The sequence below is a fragment of the Trichosurus vulpecula genome, chromosome 9, assembly GCF_011100635.1.
Source record: "Trichosurus vulpecula isolate mTriVul1 chromosome 9, mTriVul1.pri, whole genome shotgun sequence".
In the NCBI taxonomy this organism is placed as follows: domain Eukaryota; kingdom Metazoa; phylum Chordata; class Mammalia; order Diprotodontia; family Phalangeridae; genus Trichosurus; species Trichosurus vulpecula.
In genome coordinates this window covers 192,073,666-192,092,211 of record NC_050581.1, presented here as the reverse complement: position 1 = coordinate 192,092,211, position 18,546 = coordinate 192,073,666, and the positions used below count along the sequence as shown (strand labels likewise).

General features: G+C 42.7%; 1 protein-coding gene across 1 annotated transcript in view; it reads left to right on the top strand.

Annotated features, from left to right (window-relative positions):
- SCN11A (sodium voltage-gated channel alpha subunit 11) overlaps positions 1-18,546 on the top strand; it is a 113,908-nt gene that overhangs the window by 35,429 nt on the left and 59,933 nt on the right. Inside the window, exons 6-14 of the mRNA XM_036737969.1 lie at positions 800-961; positions 1,784-1,837; positions 2,516-2,585; positions 6,734-6,875; positions 10,765-10,962; positions 12,897-13,070; positions 14,456-14,582; positions 14,808-15,046; positions 17,466-17,645. Coding sequence (XP_036593864.1) covers positions 800-961; positions 1,784-1,837; positions 2,516-2,585; positions 6,734-6,875; positions 10,765-10,962; positions 12,897-13,070; positions 14,456-14,582; positions 14,808-15,046; positions 17,466-17,645 — 1,346 coding nt within the window. The remainder of the gene's footprint in view (positions 1-799; positions 962-1,783; positions 1,838-2,515; positions 2,586-6,733; positions 6,876-10,764; positions 10,963-12,896; positions 13,071-14,455; positions 14,583-14,807; positions 15,047-17,465; positions 17,646-18,546) is intronic.

Here is an 18,546-nt window from a genome sequence, read left to right as displayed (position 1 = left end):
TCATCAGCACATGCTCTAGCTTGCCAGCATCCTTCCTAAAACGTATCTGAAAAAACATTTCAGATGTGTCCTGACTAGGGTAGAGTGAAGTGGGCAACTATCACTCCCTTGGAGGCTCAGAAGGTGAGGTGACTTGGCTGTGGTCATATACTTCTCGTGTTGATGCTGAGATTCAAAACTAGCTCTATTTCTACTATACTGTGCTGCCTCAAAGAAGAAAACAATACAAGAATCAGAAGCAATATGAAAAACACTGGTGCATCGAGATTGTCTCAGATGGTGAGTGTTGGTTAGCTAAGGAGTGGGGAGCTAGCAGCTCCATCTACTGGGTGTATTAGATGGGCCACTGTAGGTATGAACATTGCCCACTCACACCTTACAGCAGGGCACTAGATGCCATGCTGTATGAGGACAAGAGAAGGAGCTGGAAATGTTTATCCTGTGGGTGATACTGCTTACCTCTTTCTTCCAAATGGAAACCAGCTATAACTTCACTGTCTCTGGACACATTGCTTCAGTTTCCTTTCATCAACTTTTAATGGTCCAATGAACCCTGATGTCTCATTGGCTCTGCGCATTGGTAGCCCTGTGTTCTTTGGTTGTGAATCCTGTCTACATCTCCATCTATATGCTGAGTGGGCCTATACTAGGTTACAAATTGTCCCATGGAGATACCTCTTCTTGTGGAAATTTATTTAAGATTTATGAAACTCCATGTGTGCCAGGTATTATACCAAGAACTTGGGGCATTAGGGAAATCATGAAGTACCACCTCACTATTTGTTTCCTCTTTGTCTAGGTTTGAAGGTCATTGTTGGGGCCCTACTGCGCTCAGTCAAGAAACTGGTGGATGTGATGATTCTGACCATCTTTTGTTTGAGCATTTTTGCCTTGGTGGCTCAGCAGTTCTTCATGGGAAGTCTGAGGTATAGATGTATCAACAAGTCCTGTTTGAGTAATGGTAAATGTCTTCCTTTTAAATACTTTATTTTTTTCTTGTTGGTCAATAAAGATTTATTAAATGCCTACTCAGTGCCAGGCACTGTCCTATGTGCTGAAATGATAGAAAAGGTAAAAGAAAGTTCCTGTTCTGTAGGAGCTTAGGAAAGACAATAAGCAAGCAACCATGCACACGCATGCTATAGACAGGATAAATTAGAAATAATTAAAAGATGGAATGCTCTAAAATTGGGATTGGGAAGGGCTTCCTGTAGAAGGTAGAATTTTAGCTGAAACTTTTAATTATCTGATGTATATATTGTACATTGTGGTCATATGTGTATATATACATACACACATATACATACATATTGCACAAGGGTAAGGTTTTTTGGTTGGTCCAGGGTTCTCATGCAACTAAAGTTTATAAGTGAATGTCCAAAAAGAAGCATTTTATGTCTATGTGTGCATATGTATGTATGCTTCACAGACCAATAAATGTAAGACTATATAAAAATAGAATTTCAAGACCATGCTCATAGAACATCATCATGTGTTTTTTTCACTTATTTCATGACTTTTCTCCCTCGTTGCCTCTTCTATCTCACCTCTCTGATGAGTCTCCCCTGGAGTTCCTTCAGGACATCCTGGGTGGGTCATGAGAGCCAGTCTAAACTGGCTTTTATCATTGGCCCTTCAACAAAGCCTTTCTCTGTATCACACCTCCCCTCTCCTACCACAGACACCACTGATGCCCGACATCAAGCCCCTTAGAATAGTTGACTGTTAAATCCAAGACCAAGTTTTGCTTGTATCTTCTTATATGTATTTCTTTCTTTTACAGAGCCTTTACCAAATGGAACCTGTACATTTCTCAAGGACGATGCTGAATTTCTAGGTACAGAAGCAGAGACTTGTGTTTAGTTGATCTTTCTTGCAGGGTTTGTTGAGGATTTTCTAGCCAGTTGAATGGATAAAGGACACTTATCTGGCCAACCATCCCCTCACCACCTGGTGTCAATGAAGCAGTCCACATAACAGTCGTGCCTTTAGAGGCTCCTTCTAGTTTCAGAAGGTTTGGATCTTCGGGGCTTTATTCTAAGGCTAGTGAAGAGAGTTTTAATCTTTTCCATACACACTAATGTAGAATCAACAGACCCTAGCCACCTTTAAATAAACCAGTCATGAGTAGGCTAGATGAGGAGGCATGTAGGGGAGAGAGAATGCCTTTGGCATTAGAGATGGTCACCCCAGTCATTCTAGCTGCTTCCGTGTACATGTCTGCCTCCTTGCCTGCTCTAAGGGAAAGGCTCCAAGCTTTCCACACAGGGCCTGGGACTGTGTCTGCATTATAGGGTCTGACCTAACACACAGATGAGTTTGGCAATGATGCCATCTTCTCTGTACCTCTCTCTATACTCCCTCCCATTGTCCTTCCAATTCATCCACTTCCTTATGATAACTTTTATTCCTTGCCCTGTGTTTGACACCTTGCCCTCAGAACTACTTGGGGCACACATTCTCCTCAGACAATTTTCTTGATTTCTATATTTCTCCATGCCCTTCCTTTTTACAGAAAACTGCACTGAAAATAAAACTGAAGGCTCATCTGAAAAAAGGTTATGTGGCCTCTGGATGGGTAATAGGTAAGTCAGCACTCTGCAGTCAGTGGGAATTCTGGGTTTGGTTGTTTGTCTTTTTCTAAGCAAACCCTTTTGTTCCCATCTAAATGGAGCCATCACCTGGTGTTTGGCTCCTAATACTATGTATGGCAGAGAGGAGGAGTGACATTATAAGGTATTAGGCTATGTCTGTGAGCCCCCTGGGTTTGATTGTTCATAATGAAGCCTTCTTTTCTCCAGAGTTGTTAGCTCTCTCTCTCTCCCTCCCCTCTTTTCTCTCTCTCTCCCTCACTCCCTTCTCCTCCTTTCTCCTTTCTCTCCTCCTCCCCTTTCCCTTTCCCTCTCCTTTTCTCTTTCTCTCTCCCTCTCCTCCCCCTTTCCCTCTCTCTCCTCTCTCTCCCTTTCTTCCTCCTCCTCTCTCTCCTACCCTCTCTCTATCTCTCTCTCTCTTCTCTCTCTCTGTCTGTCTGTCTCCCCACTCCACTCCACCCCATCCCCATCTCCCTGTTAAATTGCCATGTGTCATACTTCTCTCTAAGCATGTTGTGTCTCACATTAGAATGTAAAATACTTAGGAGTGGGGTCTGTTCTGTTTTTGTCCTTGTAGTCCCATCACCTCACATCTAGTTGGTGCTTGATAAGTGTTTATGAAATGGAATTAATACCCTTTCTAGCACAACATTCCATGAATCTTAACTTAGTCTGTTAATCTGTTGTTACTCAGTTATTTCAGTCATGTCTGACTCTTCATGACCCCATTTGGGATTTTCTTGGCAGAGATACTGGAGTGGTTTGCTATTTCCTTCTCCAGCTCATTTTACAGATGAGGCCACTGAAGCAAACTGCCTTAAGTGACTTGCCCAGGGTCACACAGCTAGTAAGTGTCTGAGGCCAGAATTGAACTCAGAAAGATGAGTCTTCTTTGTTCCAAGTCTGGTGCTCTACCCACTATAGCGCCACCTAGTGGCCCACTCTATTAATCTAAATGTGGCTTATTTGCTGAGTTCAAAATAATTTTGAGGATCCAAGTTGTAGCATTCTTTGTCAACCCTGGGCTTCCATATTTAAAAGAAACACTCAAAACTTGATTACATTTTTAATTAATAGAGGGAATATTCAAGTGTTCTAGAGATACAAATAATACATTAGTTATGTCATGCCTGTTTTTCTGACATCTTTAGGTACATAATAGCAGAGGAACTCTGATCAATTCAAATCTATAACCTTTGCCATTAAATTTAATCTCTTCAGCTCATCTAGATAATTCTGGTGTTTTAGTTCTCTGCTGTCTCAGTGACTTCATTAACTCCCTTGGGTTTCATTATCTCCGTGTTGTTGGATTTCACACCTACCTATCCATCTCTGGCCTTTCTTGAGTTCTAGGGCACCATCATCCACTGCCTCCTAGACCTGTTGAACTAGAATCCCTGGTTTTCTGCAGGGCTCTGCTTAGGTTGCTTCCTACAGGAGGCCTTTTCTGTCTTCTGCAGCTGCTGGGGGCTTCACTCCCAAGTTACCTTTTACATTTTTATATGTATGTATGTATGTAAGTATATATGTATATATATGCATGCATTGTATGTGTATGTATGTATACAGACACTTATAATATGCACATGAATGAATGAATCAAGGATTGGAGGAGGCAACATACAGGGAAGGGTTCAACTGAGGTCAGATGGAAAGGTCTCAAGGTCTTTAGGGTGAAGGGGAAAAGCATATGTTAATGACCCTTCTTTATTGCCATCTCCACTGGTAAATGGATAGCAGTTCCTGATGTCACACCATTTGACATGGCCAAGGACTTGGAGATATTATCTCTTTTCTGAGTCTTCAGTAGCTGTGGCTGCAGACCCTGTAGAAGCAAGTTCAGGCTGCATTTCCATTGAGTTTGCCCCCCCGGGATGATGGCTGGGGGCTGAGGGCACTCTGTGTATGTGGACACATACATTTAGACACATATTCACATACACACACACACATATATATATACATATGTATGTGTACATGTATGTAGAAGTGTGCACTTATGTATGCACAAGTTATTTCTCCTGATAGAATATATGCTCATTGAGGGCAGGGACTGTGGAACAACTGACCAACTCATCAGACTCAAAGATGTAAAAACGATTTGCTATTTCATTATTTTGCCTTCTTTCTCTTTATTTTTTTGTATTGACACCTTTTTAAAATTTCACTATAGATTCCCCCAGGGTGAGTAGACTCAGAGCGAGACATGGGGCCAGAGGGGAAACGTTAGGAAAGGACAGGTGTTCTCTCAGGTTAGAGTTGGGATTGGGTGGGTCATTTAGGCAGCTTGGAGTTAAGTAACAGGGATGGTGAGAATAACAAGTAGGGGTAGCAGAAGGAGGTAAATAGATTAGAACATTCAGTCAGTCAACATTTATTAAGCACCTACTATGTGCCGGGCACTGTCCTGAGTTCTGGAGATACAAAAAGAGGCAAAAGACAATCCTTGATCTCCAGGAGCCGACAATGGGGTAAGAGTGTGGGCAAGGCATAAAGTGAGGGTGCTAGGCTTGGCTTGCCTCCTCCCTGCCTCTGAGAAGAAGGTGAGGGTGGCGCATGATATGCTAGCATGCAGATCAAGGCAGTGGTCAGTGGGTCTCCCTCACTGGGCCCAGACCCTGCTTGTCACCTCTCTGGCCTCTAGGCTTGGTGCTGGGAGATGGTGCCAAAGGCAGGATACCTCCCTTCCCCCTTAGGGAATGTGCATTCCATTGGATACCTTGACGTGTCTTTTTCCCTGGCAAAATGTTCTTGGAGTTGGTATCATCCATGGATTCCCCTTTATTTAGGCAGTCAGGCAGCATAGGCATGCATCAGACTTGGAGTCAGGCAACCTGAGTGTGAATCCTCAGACACTCAACAGCTGTATAAGTTCTGGGCATGTCCCTTCACGTCCTGGGCCTTGGTTTCTTCAGCTGTAAACTAGGGATGCTAACCACACCTGGCTCTCAGGGCTGTTATGATGATTAAATGAAATAACCTATGTAAAGTACTTTGCAAAACTTAAAGTCATATAAATGCTGGTTATCATTATTCTCATTCTCCCATGGAGCGTAAGAGGCTGACTGCTTCTTCCTCAGAAGGTGCAGACTGTTAGAAAGACCTGTTTGTTGTCTAGAGTTGCTCAGAGACCCTCCTGCCTCAGAGTTGCCATCTCTTCTATCTCCCTGGAGTAATTTTCTCTTGTTTGCTCAAACGGCCCTTACCACTCATCCTGCTGAGGAATTCTAGCTCTTAAACTAGAGAGAAAGGAGGTGGGCTGCACTGCTACCCAACCACCTTCTCTTCTAGCAGGGAGAAGTACTTGCAGATTGATGCACACTGGACTATTATTCGTCTGTTAGAGACATAAACATGATGGATCTCTTTAAGTCACTAAAACAGTTCCCTCATCCTTTCCCTCTGCTGAAATAGAAGCCTGCAGTTACCTGTGGCTCTCCCAAGTGATTCGGCCTGCTAACGGTCTCAGCCAACTGTTCTTACATTCATTGATTGCATTGCAAGAGGACAGTGTGGGGCTGTGGAAGGAGCCCTGGGAGACTTGTGTTCTCTCTCCTCCACGCTGAACTCTTGGCAAGGTTGGCCTATGGCTTAGAATTTAACGTCCTGTTTCCCCCCAAATACTGCGCCCTTCTGTCAAGGTGCTGTTGTCCTGTGTGGCCTATCATGAAAAGCCCAACTTTAGAGTTACTCCCCTGGTTTTGATGGCAAAGGTGGATCATTGGCTCCAGAAAGCCCTCATGTAGATTCCAAGGAGAGGGAAGGAAGGCCTTCAGCTGTATCCCATCAGAGATTCTTCTGTGGAAGGGCTGACAAAACCAAGAGGATTTTAGGGAAATTCGTCTGCTTCATTGATTGCATTGGTGTGCAGGTTGGTCTGAATGGCGGAGACCCTGTTGGTGAGGAGATGAGAAACAGAAGGAGAAGTCCAGGCATGAAGGATGAGCAGGGCCTGCCTACTCCCAGACCCCTCAGGGGATCGGGCCCACTGGAACAAAGAGGGCTAGAAGGAGCCATCACTCTGGTATTTTCACGAACTCGTTTATTCACTGCCCATGCAGCCAGTGTGATGATGAAAAAAAAAACTGTTGCCAGGAAAACTGTGCATGATGTTTCTCTCTTCCCTTTTGTCTCCTCTGTAGATCATGTTGCCCTGAGTATGTTTGCTGTAAAACTAAGATCAGTCCTGATTCTAATTTTACGAACTTTGACCATTTTGGTTGGGCCTTTCTCAGCATGTTCCGTGTGATGACTCAGGATTCCTGGGAACGCCTTTATCAGCAGGTATCAGGTGTCCTGTTGACCTTGGGTCAGAAATCTCTGGGCTTAACCTAGTTTCTTCATGCCAAGCTTAAAATGACATTTTTATCTACCTTAATTGACTTTAAATTTGTTATTTAGGATTGCCCCCTAGAGCTAGGCAGGCAAGGGGAGGCTACTTAGAATGAGTGGCTTTCTTGGAGGGTGTCAAAGTTGCCCTTGGCCTCAAACATGTCTGTCTCTACTATGCCCCCCCCCCAAACCTCTCCAAACTCCTCCCCAAAACAAAAAAAGCCACCATACCTGGAGGTTAGGCGACACCTACTTTATTCAGTCTTTCAGGCTAAAGATTGGGGAATTTCCATTGTTCTTCTAAAATCCAAATTACCCTTGGGAAGAACTAGTAAACTGTTGTTAACCAGTCAGAATTTATCTCTAAGGCATTTCACAACACTGAGAATCTCTTACTTCTGGATACTTTCTACTTTCTTACCTACAGACACCACATTTAGTCAATCAATCAATAAGTATTTATTAAATACCTACTGTGTGCACTGAGGTGCTTTGAAGGTATTCTCTAGTAAAGGCTGCTTTTTAAAGGCTGGGAAGACTGGACTACATTTGAAAGCATTAAGGAGGGCACCTTGTGGATAAGGGAGCTTGGAGATTAAGAATCCCTCTTTTAAACTGACTCTCAATTTACTTCCTTTTCATTGGTCACCTCACCTATGGCCTCTCCTAAAATGATCCATCCATATTTTCTAAAGATTTCAAAATTCTTTCAGAAGAATTTTGTTTTTATCTCTTGGTGTCCTAACTAGAGCCCTTCTAGTTGTAGAGTTTCTGGCCTATTTTTAGCTTTTACTCCAAGTCAAGAAGCTTGGACCAGGATTTAATGATGCCTTAGACTGCATCACTATACCTTAGCTTTTGCCTCACTAGATTCCTGTGGGGCCCTTCTCCCATTGGTGAGTTCTTCCCACAGATCCACTTTGAGTAAGGACCCAGAACAGCCATCTCTCATTTTCTAGACTTCACCATGTTCCCAGATTGGTCCTTGGCCTTTTTTCAGCTCCTCTTTTATGTGCTCTGTTAGAAAGTAAGCACCTTGAGGACAGGATTCTTTTTTGCTTGGATTGCTTAGCACAGTGCCTGGTATATAGTAAACACTTAATAAAAACACTTGTTGATTGACTAGGCTGGTTTTAAACTTCTCTTTTCCCAAGCAACAAGAAGGTAGCTAGATCAGCTGCCATGATCTCATCTGAAGACTTAGCTCAGCTTTTGGGACGCAAAGGAGAGATTTCTTTTTTAATCTTGCTCCTTATAAATTTCCAGAAGATAAATTTGAGGTTTACTATAAGAAGCTCTTGAAAATGATTTTTCAAAGGGTGAGTTAGAGGGAAAGAAAATGAATTTTTTGTGAATTGAAAAATTTCTTTTAAAGGAAATAATGTGTAGAATAAGGTTGTACGAAATGATTTCATATGTAACTCACTTTTTGTGTTCTGTCATGTATCTGCAGATAATTACTTGATAATTACTTTTTTGGTGTTTAAGTTCAAAATTAAAAATAAAATTTAAAAATGAATGTCAATATAAATTTTTTTTAGAAGAGAAACAATTCTTGCATTCTGGTTTAATGATACCTGTTAAAATATCACAATATGAAAAACATCATTCACCTAGTGCCCTGCATGTCTTAGGTGTTTAGGTGCTTAATTGAATTAAATTCCTTCAGAGGCTGGATATCCACTTGTCCTTGAAGACCCAGGTTCAGCTTCTGCCTCTGTGCTTAACGACTTTGGGGACCTTGAGCAGGGTACTCAGCCTTCACAACCTTTAGCTTTCTGTAAAACTGCCTCTAATGTCCCTTCTTGAGCTAAGGTTGATTGACTGACTTTAATGTCCTGCTTCAAGTCCTTGCTTACCTCCAGCCTTCATTAGGGACAGATGGGAAGGTTCTTTTGGAGTGCCATTGATGGAAAAGGGCTTCTGAATGGGCAGGACATCCACAGTGCCAACACATGGTTTGGTATTCTGGCCCTCCTTTTATTAGGATTTCTTCTCCTCTTCCTTGAAGTTTGTCTTCTTTTTCTTATCTTTTTTCTCCTTTTCATCTTCTTTTACTTAATTATCTAGTCTTTTCTACCCCTTCCCATTGTCTTCCTCAATTTTCTTCTCCTAACCTAGTTGATATTTCTATTTATCCTCCTCCTTTCTTTCCCCTTCTAGGCAACACCCTCAGATCTTTCTGCTGGAGTACTCTTCCTCTTGTCTAGCCCTCCTTTCAGTGGAGCACTCTCAGTGACTGGTCTGACGAACTCCCAAGCTTCCTAATTAGACCTACACAATTCCTCTTCCTCCTCCTCCTGCCCCCTCCTCCCCACTCCTCCCCCTTCCCCTCCCCACTCCTCCTCCTTCTTCTCCTCCTTCTCCTCCTCCTCCTTCTCCTCCTCCTCCTCTTCCTCCTCCTCTTCCTCCTCCTCCTCCTCCTCCTCCTCCTCGTCCTTGTTCTCATCCTCCTCCTCTACCTCCTCCTCCACCTCCTCCTTCTCCTCCTCCTCCTCCTCCTCCTCGTCCTTGTTCTCATCCTCCTCCTCTACCTCCTCCTCCACCTCCTCCTTCTCCTCCTCCTCCTCCTTTTCCTTCTCCTCCTCCTCGTCCTTGTTCTCGTCCTCCTCCTCCTCCTCCTTTTCCTTCTCCTCCTCCTCCTCCTTCTCCTCCTCCTCCTCCTCCTTCTCCTTCTCCTCCTCCTCCTCCTCCTTCTTCTTCTCTTCCTCTTTCTCCTCCTCCTCCTCCTTCTCCTCCTCTTTCTCCTCCTCTTTCTCCTCCATCTGCCCTTTTGGAAGTCAGAATTACAGTGATTACTATATGCCTTTGTTAGATCATTCAATCTAATCTGTTTCACAATGAACTTATTTTTTTCTCTCTTAAATCTGCTTTTCTTCCTTCTCACTTCACTGTTTCTGTCATGAGCACCCATCATTCAGCCACTTCCTGTGTTTCAAACTTTGGTGTCAACTTTGACTCTACTCTCCTTCATTCCCTTCACTACATCCACTTAATAAGCCCCCTGACTCTACCTTCATAATGGCTTTTATCCATCCACTTCTCTTTATTCCCATTACCTAGTAGTATCCCTGCCCCCACCCCCCATTGCTACCTGCCTAAATAGTCTCCATCACATTTCTTTTTGTTTGTCTCATCACATTTCTGTTATTTGAGTTTTTCTTCTTCACACATTTGATCAAGTCACTTATTTGTCTGGAATCTTTAAATGCCTCCATCTTGCCAACTCTATAAAGTCTAAATTGCATTGCTTGGCAATGCAATTGCCCCCCCCACGCCCCATGCCATGGCATCATTTCACCTTTCCAGTCTGATTTCATACCATTTCCCTGCATGTACCATGTGCTTCTAGTCTCACTGGCCAAACTGCTTGTTATGTCATGTGTTATGAGCCCTCAAGTTTTATTGCCTTTTCATATCCATCTACTTGTATTTGGAATGCCCCCTTCTTCCCTATTGGTTTTTGAAATAGATTATTCTTTCAACTCCTATTCAGCAACTTCCTCTTCCATGAAGACTTCCTCATTCCTTCAGTGAGTAATGACCTTTCTCTGTTTTTTAAAATATCTCTATAAGTACACAGTAAGCACTATATAAATGTGGGCTATCATCATCATCTGATTTTTATTTTTGTCTTTATTATTATCTTTCTGACACATCTAGATGTTGTTTAGCTGGCACTGTAATTGTTCTGTGTAGGTGCAAGCACTAGACAATAGACAATATGCTCACTGAAGACAAGATCCAGTCAGCACCAAGAACAGCACTCTGCATAGACTTGTATTGACTTGAATGCCTTTAAGGATCAGTTCAAAGACCTTGCCTTCTGTGCTCCGTGCAGACCCTCCGAGCTGCTGGGCCACTTGCTGTAGTGTTTTTTGTGGTCGTCATCTTCCTGGGCTCTTTTTACCTGATCAACCTGACCTTGGCTGTCGTCACCATGTCGTATGAGGAGCAGAACAAAAATGTGGCAGCTGAGACAGAAGCCAAAGAGAAAATGTTCAGAGAGGCTGTGGAGCTGCTGAAGCAGGAACAGGAGGTAGGTGCTCCCCCTGCCCCCCAGGTGAGGGTGAACAAGGAGGAGGCAGCCCCTGGGATGCTGTTCACATCCTGGAGGTGTGCCTCCCAGGAGGCTCCAGGGGCCAGTGTCAGGGCATTGTGGGTAGAGCTTAGGGCCGGGAGAAGTAAGCTGCTTTACACTCTTGTTTTTATTACTGCCTACCTAGTTCTCATCACTCTGTAGATCATTTCAATGTATGTTATCAATAAGTAAGAATTTAGTGCTGAAAGTGGGTCAGACACTGTGCTGGGCATTGGGGGGGGGTCCAAGAACAAAACAGAAAGAACTGTCCTCATCCTGATGGAGTTTACATCCTTTAAAGGCAATAAGAGGTCCACATATAAAGAAATACAAAATGTAGACAAAATCCACAGTAATGGGGATGGGGGGGGTGACACTCGCTGAGAGAGCTGAGAGAAGTTTCCAGTAGGACATAGTGTCAGAGCCAAGCTTTGAAGGAAGCTCTGCGATTCTAATGGAAGATGTGAGGAAGAAGTTTGCTGGGATTTCTTTTCTGAAAATAAAGAGAACCAGAGCTTTGCTACTTACCTCAGTGGAAAATGAGATTTAGTAAATTGCAGTTGAAAAACCCTGTGTGGAAATAGTCCCTGCAAGTCACTGCAAAGTGGAGCTCTCCTTATTCTTACACCACTGTGGACGAAGGTGGCCGGGGAGCAGGGTAGGACCCGTGTGCAATTGGGGGTCCACCAGGGAGGTGACATCTGAGCACATTTCTGCCTTCTCCAAGGAAGAAACAAAGTCCTGAGGAATTTTATCTCTCAGTGCTAGTCATGTGGCTTGGTCTTATCTTCTCTCCTGTAAGGTGAAGAATGGGCTCAGTAGTTTTTCTGTGATCAGTGGCTATAAAATCCAGGTTCAGATCAGCAGCCATGATTCATTGGTATTCAAGGGACTTGTGTAATTGGACTTGGTAGAGAAAACCAGTGGTGCCAACTCTCTCTATCCCTTCTTGGACTGCTGTTGTATTGATAGAGGGAGGATATACCCTTTTGTCCATATGGGCAGTACATACAGTGCTTCAGCAACCAATTCCTTTTTGGAAAAAAAAAATGTTTCATGTTGCTAGGACTTCTCTCTGCAATGATTTTGTGCTCCTTTAGGGATGGAAACATATCTTGTCCTTTGGTGTATTCCCTAAAGCTCCCCGCACCATTTTGGTTCTCTGTAATCATCAGGGCTTGCTGTGTGCAATTACTGTGCTAACTAATGGGGGCATAAACTCTACCTAGCTGGAGACAGGGCCTGGAAGAGCTGCAGGACCTCTCTCTCTGATATTTGAAGGGTCTTTTGTTTCTTTTGTGTAAATGCCTCTTCTGCTAAGGCAAATCCAAATGTATCCACATTCTAGTAGATGTTTCCTGGAATCATTGTGGCCTAAAAAGTTTCTCATGTATTGGCCAGCCCTCTGGGAATGAGTCTCTCCTCACTAACCAAGGCTGGACCTAACACATCAGCTTTTATGGGGCCAGTCCTTGAAACATTTCCAGTTTTTGGAGGACCTTTAAGAGCTCATTCTCACTCAGCATAGCCTTTGAACATGCAGAGTCACCTTTATACACTACAATGAGGTACATTTTACATAAAAATAAATAGAAAATTATGTCCTTAGTGAACATAAGACTAGGTGTAGAAAATGGACAAAGCATGGCTAGGTTGTGATCTGCATTATTGAAGAGAACATCTAATTCATTGAGACCACAGACGCATTTGATTATGATAAAAGAAGATAAATCATAATGTCAGAGGGCAGATGTTGACATCAAGGATATCAGGTAGGTACATGCTCCTCTGAGAATTCAGAGGGAGGTGAGGCCATTGGGAGTCAGCTGGGTTGGGGACGTTGGTGGGAGGAATGGGCCATGACTGATCATTGGATTTTTTTATGGTTTCAGACTCTAGTTGCTATGGGAATTGATAGGAGTTCACTCAATTCCCTTGAAACATCATCCATTTCTTGTCAAAAGAGAAGCCTGTTTAGCAACAAGAGAAGGAAATCCTTCCTTGTGGGAAATTCTGGGCAAGATCAAGCTCCAGTCTCTGATCCTGATGAAGGTATCCAAACAAAGGTAAGGCCACAGTCCACGAAACTGAGGACACTGGATCAGCTGCGAACCAGGAGATGCCCCAGTCAGAGGAGGAGGAATTTAGTCAGTCCCAAAGCAATTATTAAGCGGTATATGACAGGCACTTTGTTAAGCACTGGGGATACAGAGTAAGCAAAAACATGGTCCCTGCCCTCAAGGAACTCCCATTCTAATGGGAGGAGACAACATACAAGTGACGATTTATTGAATAGTGTAAATGGAAGGGAACCAGAGAGGCCTGGCACTAGCAGCAGGGCAGAGTGAATGGAGAGAAAGGTGAACAGAGAATGGTCTTGTGTACATGGTGAGATCTGAGCAGCACCTTGAAGGAGTCTAAAGGAGCCAAGAGGCAGAAGTGAGGAGGAAGAACCATGGAGGCATGAAGGACATCCAAGGCAAAGACATGGAGTTGCTAGATAGAAAGCAGCATGTGAGGACTAGTAAAAATGCCAGTGTAGCTTCATCAGAGAATATGTATAGGGAGCCAAGTATAAGAAGAATGGAAAGGTAGGAAGAGGCCAGGTTGTGAAGGGTTCTAAAAGCCAAAGGATTTTAGATTTGATCCTGGAGGTACTAGGGAGCCCTTGGAGTTTATTGAGTTGATGGGACAGGAGTCAGTTAGGTGGTGCAGCAGATAGATAGATGGAGATATATACATATGTAGGTGTATGTATATATACTTGCCTACATGCATATGCATACACATACACATATATTACAAATACATATATATTGTTGTTCGGTCATTGTCAAGTCCAAGTCTTTGTTACCCCATGGACCATACTGTCCATGGGGTTTTCTTGGCAAAGATACTGGTTTGCCATTTCCTTCTCCAGTGGATTAAGGACAACAGAGGTTAACTGCTTTGCTCAGCATCATGCAGCTAGTGAGTGTCTGAGGCTGGATTTGAACTCAGGTCTTCCTGACTTTAGGCCCAGTGCTCTATCCATTCAGCTATCTAGCTTCCCCATGTATATATGTATATATATATATATATATGTATATATATATACACCCATATGTGTATAATAAACACATCATATATGTGTGTGTATGTGTGTGTGTATATATATATATATATATATATATATATAATTGGGCTTAGACATCTGGATGTCTTATATCTCTGTCCTCTCCCTCTAGTGAAATAAGTATGTAAGAAGCCAAGCTGCTTAAACCCAATCCTTCATCTAATTTATTAAATGTATGAAGGCAAAACTGTCACAAATGACATGACACCATGGCTGGCTTGCAGAACATACTGAGCACCTGTCTCAGGAGGCTCCTGTAGATCAGGTGGACATATTGACTAGACGTGACCTTTGTTCTCAGCAAGCTCATAGTTTTGTGTCATTGTGATACAGCAGCAGCTACTGAACCAAACCAAGCGCCTATCCCAGAACCTATCGGTGGATTATTGGGATGACCACGGCGATATCTTTCAGAGGCAACGCGCCCTGAGCGCCGTCAGCATCGTCACCATCACCATGCAAGGTGAGTGGTTTTTCCACGTGTTTCTGTCCCCTTCCATATCAAGCAACAGTGGAGATGCTACATGCTTTTGACTTGTCTTCCCTCCATTTCTGCCAGGTCTGCCTCCTCCCCCCATCTCTCATATTGTCTTCAAAGTCTGGAACCATGTTCCAAATATGCCCCAGCCTGACCTTCTGTTTAGTTTTGTTGTCAGTTACTTAACTGATATTTTCCCCATCTTTTTAGAGTATGAAAAGTCACAGAAGAAATGCCTTCCCTGTCAGAATAACTTTGTCTCCAAATACTGCATTTGGGAGTGTTGTCCCCTGTGGCTGCGCATTAAAAGGATTGTGGAGCTAATTATCATGGATCCCTTTGCTGACCTGGTTATCACCATTTGCATCATTGTCAACACTGTATTCATGGCAATGGAGCACTATAAAAAGGAGCAAGCCTTTGATCATATGCTCAACGTAGGAAATTATGTGAGTGTGGACATGGTCTTTTTATGGCTTCTATTTATCTGGCACTGAGGTTTCTCGAGTACTTTGGTAACAACCACCCTGAGACACAGGTAGTATAAGGTGTATGATCTTCATTTTATAGGTGGGGAAACTGAGAATCAGAAGTGTGGTGAGTAAAATGAAACTGAGGCAAACTGAGGAATGTTTTCTTTCCAGACAACTTAACTATTTATCAACAGTGATTCGTATAACTGTTAATAAAGTGGGTCACTGGCCACCTCAACAAAGCCAGGGACCCAGGGAGAGGCTACATTTTGAGCTAAAGTGAGAAAAGGGGTTTGACAAAATGAGGAATAGGATCAGTTGCAAAGTAGGGCTGTTTTTTTTTTAAGTGATACAGCATAATTTTAGTTTTTCTCAACTAGGAAGTGGCAGAAGTGACATCAAAATTCTCTGGTCGTTCCACTATTCTTCATTACCTTAGAAGTACTGGGAGCTATCATCTGAAACCTAGAATGGTATCCCTTTTATGGGTAAACCATAAAAAAGAGATAGCTAAAGACAGGTTTGCAATCACTGGGAAGAGTTAGGTGTCAGGGCCCCAGAAGAAATAGAAATAGAAAAGGAGACTTAATACTGGAAGGCGAAGGAGTCCCAGTGTGCCTCAAGATAAGCTAGATCCATTTGTACTAAGTTACAGCTGATAAGGTAGAAGAGACCCAATTTTATTAGCCTTATATACTTCGATAGTCTCAGGTCCCATGATTTTATCATTCCTTCCACTAGTAGTAATAAATATAATAATGATAATTACAATAATTATAAAAATTGCAAACATTTTATGGTGTGTTGTCTCAGGTCCCATGATTTTATCCTTCCACTGATAGTAATAAAGATAGCAATGATAATTCCATAGTAGCATTAATGATAGCAAGCATTCTGTGGTGCTGGAAGGTTTGCAAAACTCTTGACACATGTAATCTCATTTGACCTTCATGACAACCCTGTGAAGTGGGTGCTATCATTATTTCCATGAGGAAACTGAGCCCCAGAGATGCTAAGTGACTGGTCCAGGGTCACACAGCTAGTAAGTGTCTGGAGCAGGATTTGACTTTGGTCTTCCAGACTCCAGAATTCTCTCCGTTGTACAGCCTTGCAATCTCTCTATGCCATAGCAGTGTTTGTGAATTGATCTGAAACCACAAATAAAAACGTCATTTGATAACTAGCTCTGGTGATAAGCTTCTCTGCGCTTGGCGAGGCTTGTCTTCACAAAATTGACATCTAGCCCATAACTGGGCCTGTGCTCAAAGGATTCCAGCTTAACTCTGCTGGCATACCCTTTGAAAACTCAGAGTCACTAGACTATAGTAGTAATTAATGGGTCCATACTATTTGGAGAGCGGTGTTTCGTTAACCACTTTGCCTCCCCTTCCCTGTCCAGTTCTATTTTTGTTTCTGCGCTGTTTAAATGTCTTATTAATGACTTGAATGATAGCATAGAATTTGTCAGATCTGCAGATGATGTGAATTTGGGAGGGATTGGGAATGATCCTGGATGATACTCAGGATCTGAAAAGAGCACACTAGGCCAGAATGATGGGTCACCGCTAGTAAAATGAGATGTAGTGAGTATAAATGCAAAATTGGACACCAGTTCAAGAAAGAAACTTCAGAGCTGGAGGAAGGTGGCAGACTCCCTGGGGCACAGCTCTTCTCCATACTACAGAAAGTAATAAATTAAAAGCCCCCAAATGCAACAAAATCAGCAATGATGGATAGAAGAATGGAAAGAAACCACTACAAATTAATTGGCAGGAAAAAATTAATTAAAGACCATCAGCCTGCTGTTTCCCCTGGTATCACCCTGCCTTTACCACAGTCTGAAGCCATCTTGGTGAGGCAATCTCTCAGTTTCTCTAAGATACTCCAGTTTTAAGCACTGAAAATTTTTTCAAAGCTATAACTCTTTTACAGTCTTGCTGGAAAGTGGGGAGAATCCCGTTCCAACCTCAGTGGTCTGGGATAACAGAGTATAGTCAGCAAGTGTTAAGGGAGAGATACAGCAAATAGGACTCTTCAGGGAAAATATTGGTAGTAAGAAGCATGTTTATAGCAAGAATATTATAGCAAATTAGAAGAGCTGTTAATAAACAGACAAAATCACATAGCTAGTAAGTGTCTGAGGCCACATTTGAACTCAGGTCTTCCTGACTCCAGGCCCAGCACTTAATCCACTGAGTCAAGGATTAGATTGTATTTTGTACATCAGACCATCTACTTTAATGAAGAATGCCCCTGTCTTTGGACCTTGAGGGTATCACATGAACTTCAGCATGAATTTTGTTGAGCTGTGCACTGGTTTCAGTTTCTCCAGGTCATTCTACATCCTCAAAATAGAGACCACCCTCATGCCTTTCCTTCTACTCTCTTTCTGTAGGTTTTTACTGGAATTTTTGTCGCAGAAATGTTCTTCAAAATCATCGCCCTGGATCCATACTATTATTTTCTCCGTCCCTGGAACATTTTTGATAGCATCATTGTTGTTCTGAGTCTGGTAGAAATAATCATTACAAATGTTGCGAACTCAAATTTGTCACTATTACGTTCCTTAAGACTGGTAAGGCTCCATTTGGTTTTGTTGCATTAAAATTTGTCTGTTGTCTGAAAATCTAAACTAGTTAGACTCCTCTCCTTGGACAGATGGACTTGGTTCAATCTGGCGGGATTCTCTCCAAATAATAATCTCTATGACTTTTTGTCCCTACCCAGAATTCTACCCAGGGAATGTTAGAATCTGACTCCCACCTCCTCACATGGACCCCCACACTCATTATAAAGCATTACACTGTCAGAGTAAAAAACATAGAAGTTAATTAATGACATGCGAACAAAAGAGAAAAATAACCCTAATTGCTGGCATTTGCATAGTGCTTTGCACACCTAAATTCATTTGATTTTCACAACAGCAGATATTATGACCCTTATTTTATAAGTAAGGAAGCTGTGGTTCAGACATACTAAATTATTTGCTCATAATGATACAACTCTATGCTGGTGGGAGGATTTGATCCCAGGCCTTCCTGATCCCTAAGCTATGCCATAGCTCCAGTCCCTCATCACCAATGACCAGTAGGACATTTCACACCAGATGTCTAGTAGATACCCCTGACTCAATATATCCAAAGTAGAACTTATTACCCTTCCCCTAAACCATCCCTTCTTCTGAACTTCCTTCCTGATGCCAAGAGAACTACCATCTTCTCAGTCACACAGGCTCAAAATATTAGTGTTATTCAAGTTTTCTTCTCTATTGCTCTCCCTGTGGATCTACTCCATGGCCTGATCTTGTTTCTACATTGATTGGGATAGGCCATATAGTCCATCTGGGGCCCAATTTCATCAGAAAACAGGCATACGACTCTTCCACTTACCTTCAGGGCTGATGACTTGTGTGATTATAAAGATATGGTCTGCTCTAGAACATCACCTGCCCATTCTTCCAGTGCCCTGGTCATGGT